Here is an 18,099-nt window from a genome sequence, read left to right on the forward strand (position 1 = left end):
TGAATGACAATGGGCAGACGGGCCAGGGCGTTGCTCCCTCCACAGGAAGAAAACTGCAGGAGTTTGGAAATAAGGAATCTCCCCTAATAGCTTTCTCCCAGCCTAAAGGTATTCGCTGCTGAAGGAAAGGACTCGGGCCCCAAGGGCCTTTAGAGTGGAAAATCTGGCCTCAGATGAGGGAGCCGGGGCAAGAGTGCCTTCCTGCAGGCACACCCAGGGCAGCAAGGCGGGTCTGGGCAGCCAGGAGCCAGTAAATGCACTCACCTGTATCAGGATTGTTTTGGCTGCAAGTGATGGAAAATTCCACCCCAGATTGGCTTAACCAGGAAGCCTTTCGGACTAGCTCAGTGAAGTCCCGGAGGTCCTCGGCCACTGGCCTCAGGCTCAGCTCCATTCCTGGCGGCTTCCTCTGTCCCAGTCTGGCTGCCGGTGGCATTCTGGGTAATAGGCTTTGTTCTCAACATTCACATCCGTGGTGGAGTCGGTTGCTCTTGTCCCTCTGACTGGCCCGTTTGTCCATGCGTCCATCCCGGGCCATTGGGAGAGGGGTGCTGTGTTCTAATTGGCTGAGGCTCATCAGGACCCACCTCCCGTGCTGGCCCTGGCTCTCCTCTGCCCCAGGCAGGCCTGTGACTTGCTCCCCCACCTGCTGCAGGTGTCTGCTCAATGCCGACTTATCAGGGAGGCCGCCAACCAACCCCCTATGAAATGACATCCCCACCCTGACCTCCAGTTACCCCCATCCCCTTCGCCTAATGTGTGTTCCCCATAACACTCACCTCTACCTACCATGTCATAGCTGTACTAGTTTACAAGCTTCTCACCCAGTTCTAGCCTTGCATCCCTGGTCCCTGCCACGGTGCCTGGCTTATTGTAGGGCCTCAGTAAATAGTTATCAAATGAATGACTGGGCTTCAGAGTGATAAAGCCCTTGGTTACCCTCTCAGCTCTTCCATAGCCAGCTGAGGCCTGCAACAATTCTATAACCTGGCTGGGCCACAGTTTCTTCATGTGTGAAGTGGGGAAAGAATAGTACTTACTACCAAAGGTTGTTATGAAGACTAAGTCAATTAATATATAGCTGTTATACCTGGCGGGTGTGGTTTAGTGGTTTAGCATCGGCCTATGAACCAGAAAGTCACGGTTCGATTCCCAGCCAGGGCACACGCCCCGGTTGTGGGCTCCATCCCCAGTGAGGGGCATGCAGGAGGCAACTGATCAATGATTCTCTCTCATCATTGATGTTTCTATCTCCCTCTCCCTTTCTCTCTGATACACACACACACACACACACACACACACACACACTCTAGAGACCCAGTGCATGAAATTCGTGCACTTGGGGGGAGGGTCTCTCAGCCTAGTCTGCACCCTCTCGCAGTCCAGGAGCCCTCGGGGGATGTCCGACTGCTGGCTTAGGCCCGCTCCCCAAGGTGCCACAGAGGTGGGAGAGGCTCCCGCCACCACCACTGTGCTCACCAGCCATGGACCCGGCTTCTGGCTGAGCAGTGCTCCCCCTGTGAGAGTGCACTGATCACCAGGGGGCAGCTCCTAAGTTGAGCATCTGCCCCCTGGTGGTCAGTGGACGTCATAGCGACCAGTCGCTCCACCATCAGGCCAAAACCAGCTCTCCGACATCCCCCGAGGAGTCCCGGATTGCGAGAGGGTGCAGGCCAGGCCAAGGGATCCCACTGGTGCACAATCAGGGCCGGGGAGGGACACGGGAGGTTGGCCAGCCGGGGAGGGACCACGGGAGGGCTCCAGGGAATGTCCAGCCCATCTCACTCAGTCACAATCAGCTAGACCCCAACAGCAAGCTAACCTACCAGTCAGAGCGTCTGGTAGTCAGTGCACATCATAGCGAGCAGTTGAGCGGCCTTAGCATATCATTAGCATACTAGAGGCCCAGTGCACAAAATTTGTGCACTCGGAAGGGGGGGCCTCCCTCAGCCCGGCTCAGGATGTATGACTGTCTGCTTAGACCCACTCCCTGCTTCTGGCTGAGCAGCACTCCCCCTGTGGGAGTGCACTGACCACCAGGGTGCAGCTCCTGCATTGAGCATCTGCCCCCTGGTGGTCAGTGCACATCATAGCCACCGGTCGTTCCACCGTTTGATTGATTTGCATATTAGCCTTTATTATATAGGATTACACTTTGATTGGTTGAACGGCTGACCAGACACTTAGCATATTAGGCTTTTATTATATAGGATGTCAGCACCTGGCACATAAAAGGCTCTCATTAAAGGTGCTGTTATTATCCGTCATTGTTGTTATTACAATCATCATTATTATTGATTCATGGGATGAGTCACACAGTCCCCACCCAGTGCCCCATCCCAGCCCCCAGCCCCCATTCTCCTCTCCAGCCAGGGGCGGGGAGGGTGATTCAGGTGGTGGCAGCCTGCCCTATGAGTCAGCCCTGGGCCTCGGCCATACGGGGTCCCCTGGCACAGGCCGCCTTGGCCAAGGGGCCCTCGCGTGAGTCATTGGGGCCACAGCTTCAGCTGGGGGATACCTTGGACGTGGAGTTTGGCGGCCAAGTGTGCCCCCCCCCCTGCCCCCAGGTCCTTCCAGGAAGAGGCTGGGCACCTGCCCCGTTGTGTCTCAGCAGCTGCACTTGCCAGCGAAGTCCATCTGTCGGTAGAGCTTGCAAACGCACCAGAGGAGGGTGAGAGGGGAAAGGAAAAGGATGGGAGAGGAAACTATGAGGAGAGAGATGCCTCCACGCTTTGCTTTCAAAGCAGGACAGTGTCATGAACAGGCCTGGGGTTCAGAACTGGTTGGCCTTGGACAAGTCCTTCACTCCTCCGAGTCTGCACTGTGAAGTGGGAGGACAGCATCTCCCGCTCAGGGTTCTGGGAGGACATGCTGTCTTCAAGTCCCAAACCCTTCACGGAGCTTTCTCAGATCTGCCTGGTAAGGTCTCTGCGTTTCAGTTCAGAACTCACTGGGCCTGGATTTGGGTCCCCATTCCTCCCTGACGAGCTGGGCGGCCTTGGACAAGTCCTTCACTCCTCCGAGTCTGCACTGTGAAGTGGGAGGACAGCATCTCCCGCTCAGGGTTCTGGGAGGACATGCTGTCTTCAAGTCCCAAACCCTTCACGGAGCTTTCTCAGATCTGCCTGGTAAGGTCTCTGCGTTTCGGCCACTTGCGTTTTGGCCACTTTCATAAAAGGATGTCTGACTGACTGCTTAGACTCACTCCCTGCTTCTGGCTGAGCAGCACTCCCCCTGTGGCATCCCCTCCCTCCCCGTGTTCCTCCTAACTGCCCCTCCCCCCGCCTCCCCCAGGAAGGGAAAGGGCCAATCTAATTCAGCCTCTCATTGCAGCGCTTTACTGAGCACCTGCTGCATGCTGGGTACTGTGCTGAGCCCTGGGTACAGACATTGTGGGTGTGGCCGACAGTGTATAGATGAGCAAATAGATACAGAACTATAATGTGACTCAGTACTAAGCAGAAGACAGAAAAGCATGAGGGAGCTTTTGGAGGAAACCTCAAATGTGGTGACATTTCAGTAAAGACGTGAAGATTAAGAATGAGCCACCATGCAAGGGACAGGAGGGAAGAACCTTCCAGAGAGAGAGAACAGCATAAGCAAAAGCCCAGAGGCAGGAAAGAGTGGGGTTCAGAAGGCACTGGGAGCCCAGGATGCTGAGTGTCCCAGGCCAGGGCCGAGTGGCGTGAGAAAAGGGGCCAGGCCGCCTCGGGGGTCACCTCCCGAACTTCCCGCCCCTCGAGGATCACAGCCTGTACTGTCTACTCCCACAGCCTCCCAGAAATCGTCCCCTCGTAAATCTGTTCCCGTTTTATAGTTGTTTACAGAGGCAGGGCTTGTGGGGGTACACTGTGGCCGGAAGCCCTGCGGGCTGTTTGTGAAGATGAAATGAGATCAGACAGTAAACCATGTATTTGCTTGGTATTTCCATCTGTTCATTCCATTCCACTTCCTGGCACATAGTTGGTGCTCATTAAAAAAAAAGGTAAGACTTCGAGAAGGAAGGAGTGAGAAAGTACTGCGACACGTGAGGCCCCATTTCAGTTCTTCCTCCTCCCCGTAAATGGTTACCAAAAATGTTGGGGTGGAGTTCATCACCTCATCTGGGAAACCTTCCCTACTCCCTACTCCCTTCCCCCATGTAGATCAGGGTCCCTCTCCGCACCCACGGCCCCCGTGCTGGCCTCTGTGGTGGCATTGTCACCCTTGACTGCATTGTCTGTCTGTCTGTCTGTCTCTCTCCCATGGAACTCCTCAGTGACAGGGACTGTGCCTTAATTTTGTGTTTAGTACAACACTTTAGCACTTTACTTTATTGCAGACATGCTTAAGGACTACTCTACATGGTGAGCTTATTCTCACCAACATGCTTTGCACTGAGAGCCTGGTGAATCAATCTCCAATAGAATTTGTACCATCTTAACAAGTGTAATAGCCTTTGTTGTTGTTTTATTTTATACTAGAGGCCAGGTGCATGAATTCATGCATGGGAGGGGTCTGGCTGGCCTACCCCATGGGGGCCCATAGGACCAGGCCAGCAGGGGGAGGGGCCACTGGCAATTGGCCGGCTGGCCCCGCCCCAATTAGGGTGTTGGGGGCCGATCAGGGGTGAGGCTGGTCAGGGGGAAGGGCTGTGGGCAGTTGGCCAGCCGGCCCTGCCCCCAATCGGGGTGTTGGGGGCCGATTGGGGGCCAGATCAGGATGGTTGGCTGCTGCAGTGCGTGTCATAGCCACCAGTTGCTCTGGTCATTCCGCCGGTCCAGGCACTGGGCTTTTATATATATAGATTTTTCCATCACCGTTTATCCCCTCTATGTCCTTTCCTTCTGCATTCACCCTCCTCTACCCCCTCCATGTCCATGAGTTCTCTCTTTTTTTTCTTTTTTGCTCAATCCCTCCACACATACACACACACCCTAACACCTCTAGAGCTGTCTGCCTGCTCTCTATCTAGGAGTCTGACTGTTTTGCTTGGTATTTCAGTTTGTTCATTACATTCCACATATGAGTGAAATCAAATTTTCCTTAAGTTTGGGCTGGTTGCACCTATAGACGGGTTTATTGGATACGCTGCCCCCGGGGGGTTCTCAGACCCATGGTTGCCATGAGAACCAGGTAGGCTTTTTCTCCCAGGGATACTGCCCAGAGACTCCTGTTCTTAACAGCTAGGGGAGGGTGTTGGGAGTCATAACATTAGGTCCCTAGTTCCCAAACCCTGCACCTCAGTATATTGTAAATTTTCAAGAGAAAAAGCAGCTCTCGACACCTGTGAGACATGCAGATCACTGGCCGAGGTAGCTCCCCGTGTCAGCCTTGAATCACAACATGCTCCTTTCAATGGCGCTGCATCTTGGCAAAGCTGGGATTTGGGTGCTGGCTGTGCAGAAAAGCAAGAACCATGTGCCAATCAGCGGGCACTAGGAAATGCGGGTGATGGGGTCCGGCTGAGTCTGTGGTTTGAGAACTTGTGCAGTGCTCACCAAGCACACACATTCCATTAGTAAGTAATTCTCGGTATTTAAAATGAAATAAAAACATTATGTGTATTTTTTTAAATAATTACCAAGTTGTCCTGAAATAAATATTTATCCAGCAATTTAGCTCTAACTACTTAGTAGATGGAAGTGCTTGGTATTTCTCTTGGCCTAGGAATGCCATGAGATAATTCTTGAGATGGGAACTGTGAACCCAGAAAGTCTGGGAACTTCTACATTATTAGGTTATAAGCAACTTCCATTTACTTCATATATATATTTGATTTCAGAGAGGAAGGGAGAGAGATAGAAACATCAATGATGAGAGAGATCAGCTGCCTCCTGCATATCCCACACTGGGGATCACGCCTGCAAACCCGGGCATGTGCCCTGACTGGGAATCGAACCGTGACCTCCTGGTTCATAGGCCGACACTCAACCACTGAGCCACACAGGCCCAGCTCTTCTCAGCTCTCAATGCTGAGCTCGGGAATTGATTCTGAACTAAACAGCCCGAGAGTCTGGGAGCTGCAAGGCTGGTGAGCAGCTACAGGGATAGAACATACGTAGTGTGTCCCTCTCCGCCCCATCTAACCAGGTTTTCATGAACAGATACCACTTCGGAATGCGCTGGATGCACATCTTCCTGTGATAAAAACAAAAAAACAAGCATCCATGTGTGTGCCAAGGTCACGGCTTTATCATCTCCAACTAGGAGTGGCCTGAGTGTCCCGCTGGCCCTGCCGGCTCGTTCTTGCCAGAAAGAGAGACCACAGAGCAAGTGTTCTAAGCTATGGTTATTATTGTTGGTCCATAGCCACCCAGCTATTAGCTTATTCGTAAATAACCTGGTTCAGTAAATTGCCTCATGCACTTATCTTTGAGGGGGAAAAACAACTTTGTCTGGGCCGTCCCGCTGGGAAGGAGCACGCTCCGAACTTGGCCTTCTGGGGGAACCTGCCGGAGACGGATCCCGACGGTGGGGGGGATGCTGGCCACACTTGCCCGGAATGTTTTCCAGGCTATTAAGATAGGGCCGTGGACTCCACTCCGTGGCTCATGTGTTTCTGTGTTGAGATTAATTTCAAACCGTTACCTGGGAAGGATCTTGGCCCCATTTCCTGTGTTCCCATCTGAGGGGAGATTGGATGGAAAAGCATGAATCCCCACTAGCCTTTAGCTTCCATACGGTGTTAAGGCTCCGTTTTCTGTTAGCATTTGGGAGTCTCTTTTCAACAGGCAGCATCACCCCCAGGGCCATGGCCCCTCCTTTCCCTCTGCCTAGACCAGTGGTTCTCAACCTTCCTCATGCCGCGACCCTTTAATACAGTTCCTCATGTTGTGGTGACCCCCAACCATAAAATTATTTTCGTTGCTACTGCATAACTGTAATTTTGCTACTGTTATGAATCGTAATGTAAATATCTGACATGCAGGATGTATTTTCATTGTTACAAGTTGAACATAATTAAAGCATAGTGATTAATCACAAAAACAATATGTAATTATATATGTGTTTTCCGATGGTCTTAGGCGACCCCTGTGAAAGGGTCGTTCGACCCCCAAAGGGGTCGCGACCCACAGGTTGAGAACCGCTGGCCTAGACTCTCTTCACTCAGCTATTACCATGACTGGCCCTGTAGTCATTCTTTCAGCAAATATTTATTGAGTACCTACGATGTGCCAAGCACTATGCTGGGTGTTCAGGTTATGAGAGGGAATGGTAACAATTAATAATAGTTATCATTTATCAAGTGCTTGTGATGAGCCAAGTGTTCTGATAAACCACTTATATGTATTATCTCATTTATTGCTCAACAGCAATCCAATGTTCAACACTAACCCAGCAAGTTATCCACATTTGATATGGAGTAGCTACTTTGCATCAACAAGTTATCCACATTTTGCTGATAAGGAAAGTGAGAAGCCCAGCCAGCATGATTCAGTGGTTGAGCGTCGACCTATGAACCAGGAGGTCACAGTTCGATTCCTGGTCAGGGCACATGCCTGCCTGGGTTGAGGACTCAATCCCCCGTGTGGGGTGTGCAGGAGGCAGCCAATCAATGATTCTCTCTCATCATTGATGTTTCTCTCTCTTTTCCTCTCCGAAATCAATAAAAATATATAAAAAAAAAAAAAAAAGGAAAGTGAGACACAGAGAGGCTAAGTAACTTCCCCAAGGTCACACAGCCAGTACGTGAGGGAGCTGGGATTTGAGTTTGCATTATTAAACACTCTGTGTGCCCTAGCTGGTTTGGCTCGGTGTCTAGAGCGTCAGCCTGTGGACTGAAAGGTCCCAGGTTCGATTCCGGTCAAGGGCACGTGCCTGGGTTGCAGGCTCGATCCCCAGTAGGGGGCATGCAGGAGGCAGCCAGTCAATGATTCTCTCTCATCATTTGATGTTTCCATCTCTCTCTCCCTCTCCCTTCCTCCCTGAAATCAATAAAAATGTATTTCAAAAAATAAATAAATAAACACTCTGTGATAGTGTTTTTCTAGCAAGACACAGGAGGTCCCTGATCCTATTGGCTTACATTTCAGTGGAGGAGAGAAGGAATATACACATGAACAGCAATTTCAGATAGTCAAAGACTATAAGAAAAAGAGTAATCATAATAATGAATCAGGGTCATTCAGAAGAGCCTTCCCGGAGTGGGCAGGGGAGAGTAGCTACTTCACATCAGTAGTTGGAAAAGCCTCCACTAAGGGATCATCTGGGTAGAGACCTGAGAAGAGCGGCCGTGGGGAGGCATTCGGGAAAACGGTTCCAAGCGGAAGGAATCGCAGGTACAAAGGCACGGAGGCAGGGCCAAGTTGGCTGAGTGTAAAAGATGACCAGGAACCACGGGATCCAGCCCGTGCTTTTCAACCTGGGCTGCACACAGCTGCCTGGGGGGCTTCCAAAAACGCTGACGCCTTGGTCCACACCCAGGGACTCTGGGAAAATCAGCCTGCGGCTTTTGGCTGGGGCGAGGTGGACTTTAAAAGGAGAGGGTTGCCGTGGTCCAATGAGGGATGTGGGTGGCGTGGACCCGTGGAGGTGGCAGCATCTCTCTTTCAGCCCCTGCTCCCTCCGCACAGGATTATAAATGGCTCCGGGCTGGCCCCTCTCCCTCACAGCCCACCCGTGGTCCACAGGAAGCACTCACATCCTTGGCCTGGAGATCCCGAAGGCTGAGATGCTTGGCTGCCCGTGGCCTGAGAGGGGTTCGGCTCCAGGGCACCACGCTGTGTTCCTGGCCTCAGGGCACAGTGTGAGTTTCTCCATCAGGCCTTTGGCCTTAGCAGAGCTGGCCTTGTCCAGTGCGTGGGTGCTCACTCACACACACACACACACACACACACTGCCTGCATACGCATCACATACGACACACCACACATATAATACATAACACACATCGCATATACACACCACAAACTACACACACAGGTCCTCACACACAGAATCCACATGTGCACACCCTCCGCACACACATACACACTCCCTTCTTTCTAACTGGTCTCTCTCTATCCCCTATCACACCCCTCCATTCAACCCTCTATACAACTGCTTGATGATTTTTCTAAAACACAAATTAGGCTACTTTTTAGCTTAAACTCCTCCCAGGGCCTTTCCAGAGCCTTCGGGCTGAAAATTCTAGCCCCTTACTAAGCTGTTCAGGCCATCTATAGTCTGTTCTCTGAGGACCCCCTTCAGCTGTCCCCCACCTTCCTGCCCCATCGTCCAGTCTGATCCCATTGCCCACCCCTCCCCCCTCCCCATGCCGCTCTTTCTGCCTCCACTTTGCCCTTCCTCAGGCCTCTCAGAGCATCCCCGCTGGGTAGTCCATCTGAAGTCACATTCATCCTTCCCAGCCTTGCCCAGCTCACCTCTTCTGTGAAGATTCCCTTGACTCCCGAAGGAGTTCCCTCCCTCTTGTGCAGGCGCAGTAGGATGACTGGTTCCCATGTCTGTATCCCCTGCCAGGCAGGTGACCTCCTCAAGGTCACTCTGTATGCAGCACTGGTCCTGGCATCGGGTAGGGTAGGTGCTCATGAACGCAGGTGGCGGGCACTCACCTTCTCGCCCTCCCACACAGATCAAAGTGGAAAACCAGCATGACTACCAGGACATCACCAGCATGGTGGCGATGGCCAGAACCTACGCCACCACCGAGGCCTTCATCGACTCCAAGTACGACATTCGCATCCAGAAAATCGGATCCAACTACAAGGCTTACATGTGAGTCCCTGGGGGGAAAGGGGAAGGGGGATCTGGGAGGAGGGGGAGAAGAGAGTGGTGGGGGACGGAGATTAGAGATGCATGTCCAGCCCTGTCTCCCCCGCCCCAGGAGGAGGCCCCATCTGCACATCACTTTTCCCCTTTCCACCTCCTTTATGACCTTCTCTGGTCTGTAAGCTGAGGGCTAACGTCCACCCCAGCTTATCCCAGGGTGGAAGTCTATCTGCCCAAACGAGGGCTGTCCCCCCAGAGGAAGGAAGACACGGGCATGTTTGGGGAACTTCAGGTACATTCAGGTTGCGTGTCATAGGAGATGAGACGGAGAGAAACTTGAGGACAGATCAAGCAGGGCCTCGAACGCCTCGCCTCGCTGAGGTTGTGGATTTTCCTCTGTTCTCTGCCAATCAGAGACGTGGCATGGTCGGACCTGAATTAATAAAAGGTGGCTCTGGGCCCTCGGGCTGCAAAGGGGATTCCCTGGAACCACTAAGACCAGTTAGGAGACCATGTCAGGGTTCTCTGGCTGCAAGCAACAGAAACCACACTTGACTAATTTGATGGAGCTTTTTAAAGGGGATTTATTAGAAAAACATGGATGTTCAGAAACTTAAAACAGACAAATTAACAAACAAAATCACTCAGTTATCAGTTTCAGAAATATGAGGGTCCAGGGCAGCCCAGGGATCTGGGTAGCCAGAAACAATAGACAATCTTCATGGCACCCCGACTGGGAAGCGAATGTCCCCTAATCACCTCAGGACTTCAGTCGAGATTGTGGTTCCACGGAAACAGCGCTGATTGGTCCAACTTCGGCCACAGGCTTGTGGTCAGAGAAAGTCAGAAAAGCAGCATGGAGAGTCCACCAAGACGGCATGCAACAGGCGCAGGGGCATCCCCCAGTGAAATAGGGAAAAGGAGGGAGCAAGCGACAGGAAATCCAGCACATTCCGCCAGGGGAGGCTCCGGCAGAGGGTGACTCACTGGGCCGTGGTTACAGGAGGAGTGGGAGGGAGTTCTCCGTGAGGTGGGAGGGCCCATCTTCAGAGCATCTCTTCTGCTCGAGGCTCTCTGTCTCTCACTTTGGAATGTTGTTGTTGGTTCCACCTGAAATGATAAGACCCTAGAGAGCCACCCGGTGCCCGAGTGCCAAGCCTTACGGAGCCCTGGCTGTGTGAACGGCGCCATGCGGAGGGCTGCAGGGGCCGGCGAGGGCAGCTGGAAGTCTCTGTGTGCTTCTGCGCGGTGCAGTTTGTGCTCTAGGTCAGGGTCAGCAGATGACAGAGCACAGGCCAAATCCAGGTGCCACTTGTTTCTGTAAATAAACTTTTACCCATCATGCCCGGCCAGCATGGCTCAGTGGTTGAGTGTTGACCTATGAACCAGCAGGTCACGGTTTGTTTCCCGGTCAGGGCACATGCCGGGGTTGCAGGCTCGATCCCCAGTGTGGGGCATGCAGGAGGCAGCCGATCTATGATTCTCTCTCATCATTGATGTTTCTCTCTCTCCCTCTCCCTTCCTCTCTGAAATCAGTGAAAGTATTTTTTTTTAAATAAAGTTTTACCCATCACAGCCATGCATGCCCATCGATGCATGGTCTAGGGCTGCTTTTGTACCACCTGGATTGCCTGCACCGAGGGTCAGCACATTTTTCTGCAAAGGCCCGGATGGTAACTGTGGGCCTTGCAGGCCGTGCAGTCTCTGCCGTTGCCTGGGAGGCTGGAGAAGGTGCAGGCAGTTGACCTATTTCCTCCAAAGAGATGGAGCCTGTTCCCAAGGAACACCTCGGCCCTGTCCCTCCAATCAGGCTCTTGCACCCAGGAGCCAGGCCAGACCTGTGGCGGCTCTCTGATGCCCTCGGGGTGATGATGTCCCCTCCTCCCTGCGCCCGCTGAGTGAGGGAACATTCTGGTGCCGCAGTCCAGTGCATTCCTGAGGCTTCCGCCGCCCGTCATGGTATCACTTCCCTCCTCTCCTCACTGTTCGAGTTTCCACTTGACATTGACTGCACCTTGTCCCAGTTCCTCTCCTTGAGGATTACCTCACTGCCGCATTCTTTATTCCGAGCCTTTCTTCCCTGACAGCCCCAATTTGTCATTCGTTATGGCGTTTCCTGGACCCTGAGCTGGCCCACATCCCAGGGAGGGGGTTCGTGGCAGACCTCAGGGGAGGACATCCTCTCCGCCCTTGCCTGCTCAGCCTCCTCTCTGGCCCACCTGCCGCCCTGCTCTCGGGCCTTTGCTACTGGAGTGTCATTTTTCCAGGCCTCTCCGCAGAGCTAGGAAAGATACATGTGTACTTTAACCCATTCCTCGCATACCGGTGATCATTTCTATAACATTATCCGTCTGTGTCTAAAGCTAAATGGAGTTCACATTGGTGCCTCCGGCTTCCATCTAGTCCCACAGGGTTCATTTGGCCTTCCCAGATTGCTTATCTAAACGCCCCACTCCAGCAGGGAGTCCTGGCTCCCACCATCCGCCATCTCTGTCCTTACGTGCAAATCCCACTCTACATGCACTTTGCAGAACCGGTGCCCCACAGCCCTATAAGAAACACGTTACCAATTGTGATATAGGGCTTCGTACAGTCCCTTTCGTACTGACTCGCCGTCTCCACTCATTGCCAAGGTGACTTAGGTCGGCTCCTCCATCCCCAGCCCCACCTTCCTCCATGAGGGGGTCAGCGTCATACATTTGCAACCTGGACAGACAGACCCTTTTGTCACAGTCTAGGCTCCATCGTGCATGCCAGTAGCTGGATCACTTTAGGGCCAACTGACTCTTTCCCCCAAGCCTGCCAGGGGCTCTGCCGTGGCGAGTCGCAGTTCAGAGCATGGAATTTCTCAGATAGGGTTTGGTGGCTCTGCCACTAAGTGGGAATGATGATAAAATAATATCCGTCTTGTTAGGTTCAGTGAGGCTGAAAGAAGCCAGTGCTTATAAAGCCCTTAGACCCGTGTCTCACACATAGAAAGCACTCATTAAATATCAACTCGCACCATCATTATCTTCTTGGAAGGAGAGCGGTCTGGCTCTGTTCCTGCTGCCTCTGGCATTTGAATGCCTTCTTCTCTCGTTTCCACTCACTGAGAAATCATAGTAGCGCCCATTGTACTAAAAGATTTGGGGGGAAGATTTCCTTTAATCCACACAATACCCTGGCAGGATGGTACTTTAATGATTCCCATTTTACAATGAGATAATAAAGACGCGGGGATGCTGACCATAGTTATGCAGCTAGAGAATGCAGGGACCAAAGTTCAAACTCACATCTGTCTGACCCGAGTCAGTTCTGCCTCCTCTTACCCCAGGATAGATCCCACGATAGCAATCCCTACTCATCTTCCAGACACATCCCACTGGCTACCTTCTGCGGTCGCAGTAAGAGACTCTGGTTTGGTCGTGGCTTCCCCAGAGCGCGTCTCTCCTTGTGTAGATCGATAGCCCCACCATGCCTAGCCTCTGGTTTTAGACTAGTTCCCCCTCTAGGTAGTGAGCAGCCTGAGGAGGGGTCACCTCTGTACACCCAGACCACTTCCCAGGATACAGGATGGCCCAGTGAGTCTTTGCCAAATTGAATGGAGTTCAGTTGAGCTGAACTGAATGAAACTGAACTGATGTGAACCTTATCGGTGTCTCTGTTTATCAATGCCCTTTGGTCATTATGACTCCTATTGGCGGCCATCTAGTCTCTTCTGTACTATTTTCTTATTTAGGACATATTTTGTAGCAATTCCACCACCCCCCCAATCACCCTGCCTGCCCTTGGCCATAAAACAAATAGCTTTACCTCTGCCACTTTGTTTATAGCCACTCCGTCTTTGCCAAGTGTACATGTGCCATTGGACAAGGTTTGTCTGCGTTCTGCACACACAGTCCCTTCCTCACCGGCTCCATGCCAGGTCCCACTGGACATCAGGGGACGAGTCAAATGTGTCCCCTGTAAAGCAGTCATTACAGGTGAGAGAGCATTACTAAACACTGGTATAGGTGTAGTGCAGGGGGGTCTACTCTTGTTGGGGAAGGTGGGCTGCCAGGAAGTCACATTTCAGGCGAAATTTGAAGGATAAGTAGGACGTAGGGCGGCAAGGATGGAGACAAAGACTGGACCAGGCAAAGGAAAGGAGATGTGTGGAGGCCTGGACGTAGGAAAGAGCCATGGGCATGGGAGCACCCAAAGGGAGGTCAGTTGTTGCCGGGCAGAAAAGACAAGGGAACTGAGAGGGTGATGAGGCCAGAGGCCCTCCTGGTCTTCACGATGGAAAAGTGATCACTCCTCTCCATGGGTCGTTTTCCCTACATTTGGGAACTGTGAGAAAATCCCAGAATCCCCAAGGGTTATGCTGGCCTAGTTCTCAAAAAAAGAGGCCAAAGTTTGGGGGATTTCATTAGATTGTGTAGACATTTTTTAAATTTAATTTTTAAATTTCAAAGGTAGCTTTGGAAAAGATACTAAGATCCAAGAAATACCCAAAATGCCAAGGTTGTGAGTTTGATCCCCTATCAGGGCATATACAAGAATCAACCAGTGAAGGCACAAATAAGTAGAACAACAAATCTATGTCTCTCTCTCGCGTTCTCTCTCTCTCTCTCTCTTAAAAAGAATCAGTTAAAATTATTTTTTAAAAGATCCAAGAAATAAGGCAATCCACATAAAAGATAAAGCTGAAGATAGCATGTGTCCCTAAGAATACATCTCATAATGAGAGCCTGATATTTGAATCAGAGCCTCCTGACAGCCAACAGCCAAAGCAAAGACGGAAAGCAGATCAGGGGAACATGTCCCTAACGCCCTCACTGCGTTATTTGTTCTGATACAGGAGAACCTCCATCTCTGGCAACTGGAAGGCCAACACAGGCTCTGCCATGCTGGAGCAGGTCGCCATGACAGAGAGGTAAGAAACGAAGAAGGTGCTTAGGGGGAAGCCGCAGCCGTGGCGGGAGATGGGTGAGGAATACAACAGGAAGCTGAGGCTGCAAGAGGGAAAGGCTCACCCAAAATTATAGAGGGAACTGACAGCAAGAATTCAGGTGATTCACCTGGCTGGTGTGGCTCAGTGGTTGAACGTCAACCCATGAACCAGAAGGTCACGGTTCAATTCCTGGTCAGGTCACATGCCTGGGTTACTGGCTCGATCCCCAGTCAGGGGCATGCAGGAGGCAATGGATCGATGATTCTCTCTCATTGATGTTTTTAACTCCTTCTCCCTTCCTCTCTCTGAAATAAATAAAATTAAAAAGAACCATCCAGATCGCTGGTCTCCCACGCTGAGAGAGAGGAGGTCCTAACGTTCTCACTGAGAGGCAGGGTGTCTCTGTGGCCTGTGGAATCAAACAGGATCTGGGTTTGGAAGCCAGCACATAGTTATTACCCTCTCTGACCTTCAGTCTCCTCATCGGTAAAATGGGTTAAACCTTCCTGATAGAGTCGTTGTGGGGGTTAGAAAGAATGAGGAGTCAACCCCCCACAGAATGCCTGGCACATAGTAGGAGCTTAGTAGACATGAGTTTTCATCTTTCCTTTTACTTCTATGATCTCACATGGTACAGTTTACGGAAAGAATTGAACTAGGAGCCAGGAGATCTGGCCAATCTGGGCTCTAATACCATCTTACTGTGTGACCTGGCCATGCCGCTCTCCCTCTCTGGGCCTCAGCGGGCATTAGCAGATAAGATGAGAGAGTTGTGCTAAGAGCACTTGAGCCATGATCTCTCCTCATTCCAGGCCTATGGCTCAGAGACACAAATAGATCTCAGAGTAGGCGTGCCCCGTGTGACCCTGGAGAGTGGGGTGAGAAGCAAGAACATTGACACAAAGTCCCCTGTGACTCCCAAATCCAGCCACCACAGGGGAAGCCAAGTGCAAGCCGGGGAAAATGTCTCAGATACAACCATCCCCTTGTTGCAGGGGCAGAGTCCAGCAGGAACTCTTCCCCCTGCAAAGCAAACTGGCCTCGCAGCCATCAAGTGGCTGGAAAGGGAACAAAAGCAGCGGGTCCAGAGGGCCAGGCCCCTGGCCCGGAGCAGCCTGCTGGGCTCCCTCACATGCCCGCCCCAGGCTCAGGGCAGAATATGCTCTTTGACCCCCTGCAGGCTCTTGTCTAGCCTGGTCCCTGGAGCTGGGAGGGTGGCCTGGGAGGGTTTCTGAAGCCCTCCAAGCAGCTTTCCCAAGGGAAAAGGGCTGCTGGGGTGGCGGGGTGTCCAGAATGGATCTGGGTGGGGGCGGGGCAAGCTCTCCATTATTGTGGAGCCAGCAAAGTTCCAGGTGGGACTGGGGGGATTTCTCCAAACTCTTATTGTTGCTTCCCCCACCCCCCTCATCATTCCTCTCTCCTGCCTGCCAGGCTCTCTTTCTCTCTCTCTCTCACTCTCACTGTCCATCTATTTCTCTGCCTTTGAGATTATTTTTACCACTCTGTCTCTCTCACTGCCTTTCTCTGTGTCTCTGTCTCTTCTGTCTCTCTTGCCATATGTCTGTTTTTTTTAATATATACTTTTTATTGACCTCAGAGAGGAAGAGAGAGAGAGAGAGAGAGAGAGAGAGAGAGAGAGAGAGAGAGAGAGAGAAAGAATCATTGATTGGCTGCCTCCTGCATGACCCACACTGCAACCCAGGCATGTGCCTTGACCTGGAATCAAGTGCATAGGTCATAGGTCGACGTTCAACCACTGACCACACTAGCCAGGCTGTCTGTTACTTCTTACCATATCTCTCCATCTCTGAATGGGCCTGTGCCACTGTCTCCCTGCCTGGTTTTCTTTATATATATATTATTGATTTTTTACAGAGAAGAAGGCAGAGGGATAGAGAGTTAGAAACATCGATGAGAGAAAAACATCGATCAGCTGCCTCCTGTACACTCCCTACTGGGGATGTGGCCGCAACCAAGGTACATGCCCTTGACCGGAATCGAACCTGGGGCCCTTCAGTCCGCAGGCTGACGCTCTACCCACTGAGCCAAACCGGTCAGGGCAGCCTGCCTGTTTTTCTATGTGTCTCTCTATCGCTTTGTCTTCATCTCTCTCCCTCTGCTTCCCTTCCCAGCTCTCTGCCCCCCACACTGACTCACTGTCTATCCATCCCTGCAGGTACAGGCTGTGGGTGGATAGCTGCTCAGAAATGTTTGGCGGCCTGGACATCTGCGCGGTCAAGGCCGTCCACAGCAAGGATGGCAGAGATTACATCATCGAGGTGAGGGCGGCAGCAGAGGTGCTCCTGGCCTGGCCCAGCCGCCCAGCAGGTGTGCGGAGCGGAGGGCTCCAGGTGTGCTCCCGGCATGGCCAGCCGAGTCCGACTCACGGCCTGGGCACCTGCAGCCTCACACATCCCCACCCCCACCCCCAGCTGCATCTCAAGCCTGTGCCCGGGCCTCTGAGCTGGGCCTCGACAGCCCCGGCATGCGGTCTGCCGGCACCCCTGACCCGTGGGCCCACGGGAGGCGAGAACATCAGGCTACGGGGGCAGGTTCTCTCCCATTGGGCCGCTGACATTTTCTCAATGTCCAGCTGTGTAGTCACCATGCGGAGTTCCCATCGCCTGTTCAGTCAGTAAACATATACTCGGGGATCATGGGCCAGGCACGGTGGCTCTGGGGACACAAAACAGACCCCGGGTGTGCGGCTGGCAGGGAAGGAGGATGATAAACAAGAGGCGGGGCATTGACGGGTAGGAAAGGGGACACCGCTGTGCAAGCGTGTGAACGGAGGGAAAGCTGTTGGTACGTTAATTGTAAGACAGAAGTCCGAGAGGGGCCGTGGGTCCTAGAATCCCTCCCACAACCCCCTGTGGTCCTCCAAGACCATCACTCCACGGCTTCCCCCAGCTTCCCCTCCGTGCTTCTCCCATCCCACAATCCTCCTCTCTCCTGACTCCTCCCACGTCTCTCGTGCTCCCACAATCCTCCTCTACCATCCACAATCCCACAATCCCCCTCTACCATCCACAATCCCACAATCCCCCTCTACCATCCACAATCCCACAATCCCCCTCTCCTCCGACTCCTCTCATGTCCCTCCTGTTCCCACAATCCTCTACTAACCCCAGTACCCCTTCCTGTTTCTCCCAATCCCACAATCCCCCTCTCCTCCGACTCCTCCCCTGGCTCTCGTGCTCCCACAATCCCCCTCTACCATCCCCAGTCCCACAGGCCTCCTCTCCCCGCCATGCAGCCTCTGTGCCTCTCCTGCTCCCTCAGTGTTTCTCTGCCCCCCGACTCCCCTGCCCGGCCCCCCTGCCCATCAGAGCTCATGCCGCCACTGCTTTCCCCTGAGAAAGCCCTCTGGCCTCAGCTCTCCCTTCTCTCCCACTTCATGCCGCGCTCGCCCCTCCTTCGAAAGCTCCTTCGCAGACGCCCACTCCTGGGGCTGCTCACAGGGGGCGGGGGAGCTGACCAGGGCCAGGCCG

General features: G+C 52.7%; 1 protein-coding gene across 1 annotated transcript in view; it reads left to right on the forward strand.

Moving 5' to 3' along the window:
- Positions 1 to 18,099, forward strand: part of LOC102253554 (synapsin-3) — a gene marked incomplete at its 5' end in the record, with an annotated part of 283,126 nt that overhangs the window by 242,386 nt on the left and 22,641 nt on the right. Inside the window, 3 exons of the mRNA XM_005861683.2 lie at positions 9,554 to 9,696; positions 14,516 to 14,590; positions 16,785 to 16,887. Of these exons, the coding sequence (XP_005861745.1) occupies positions 9,554 to 9,696; positions 14,516 to 14,590; positions 16,785 to 16,887 (321 nt within the window). The remainder of the gene's footprint in view (positions 1 to 9,553; positions 9,697 to 14,515; positions 14,591 to 16,784; positions 16,888 to 18,099) is intronic.

This window comes from Myotis brandtii, unplaced genomic scaffold (assembly GCF_000412655.1).
Source record: "Myotis brandtii unplaced genomic scaffold, ASM41265v1 scaffold155, whole genome shotgun sequence".
NCBI lineage: Eukaryota > Metazoa > Chordata > Mammalia > Chiroptera > Vespertilionidae > Myotis > Myotis brandtii.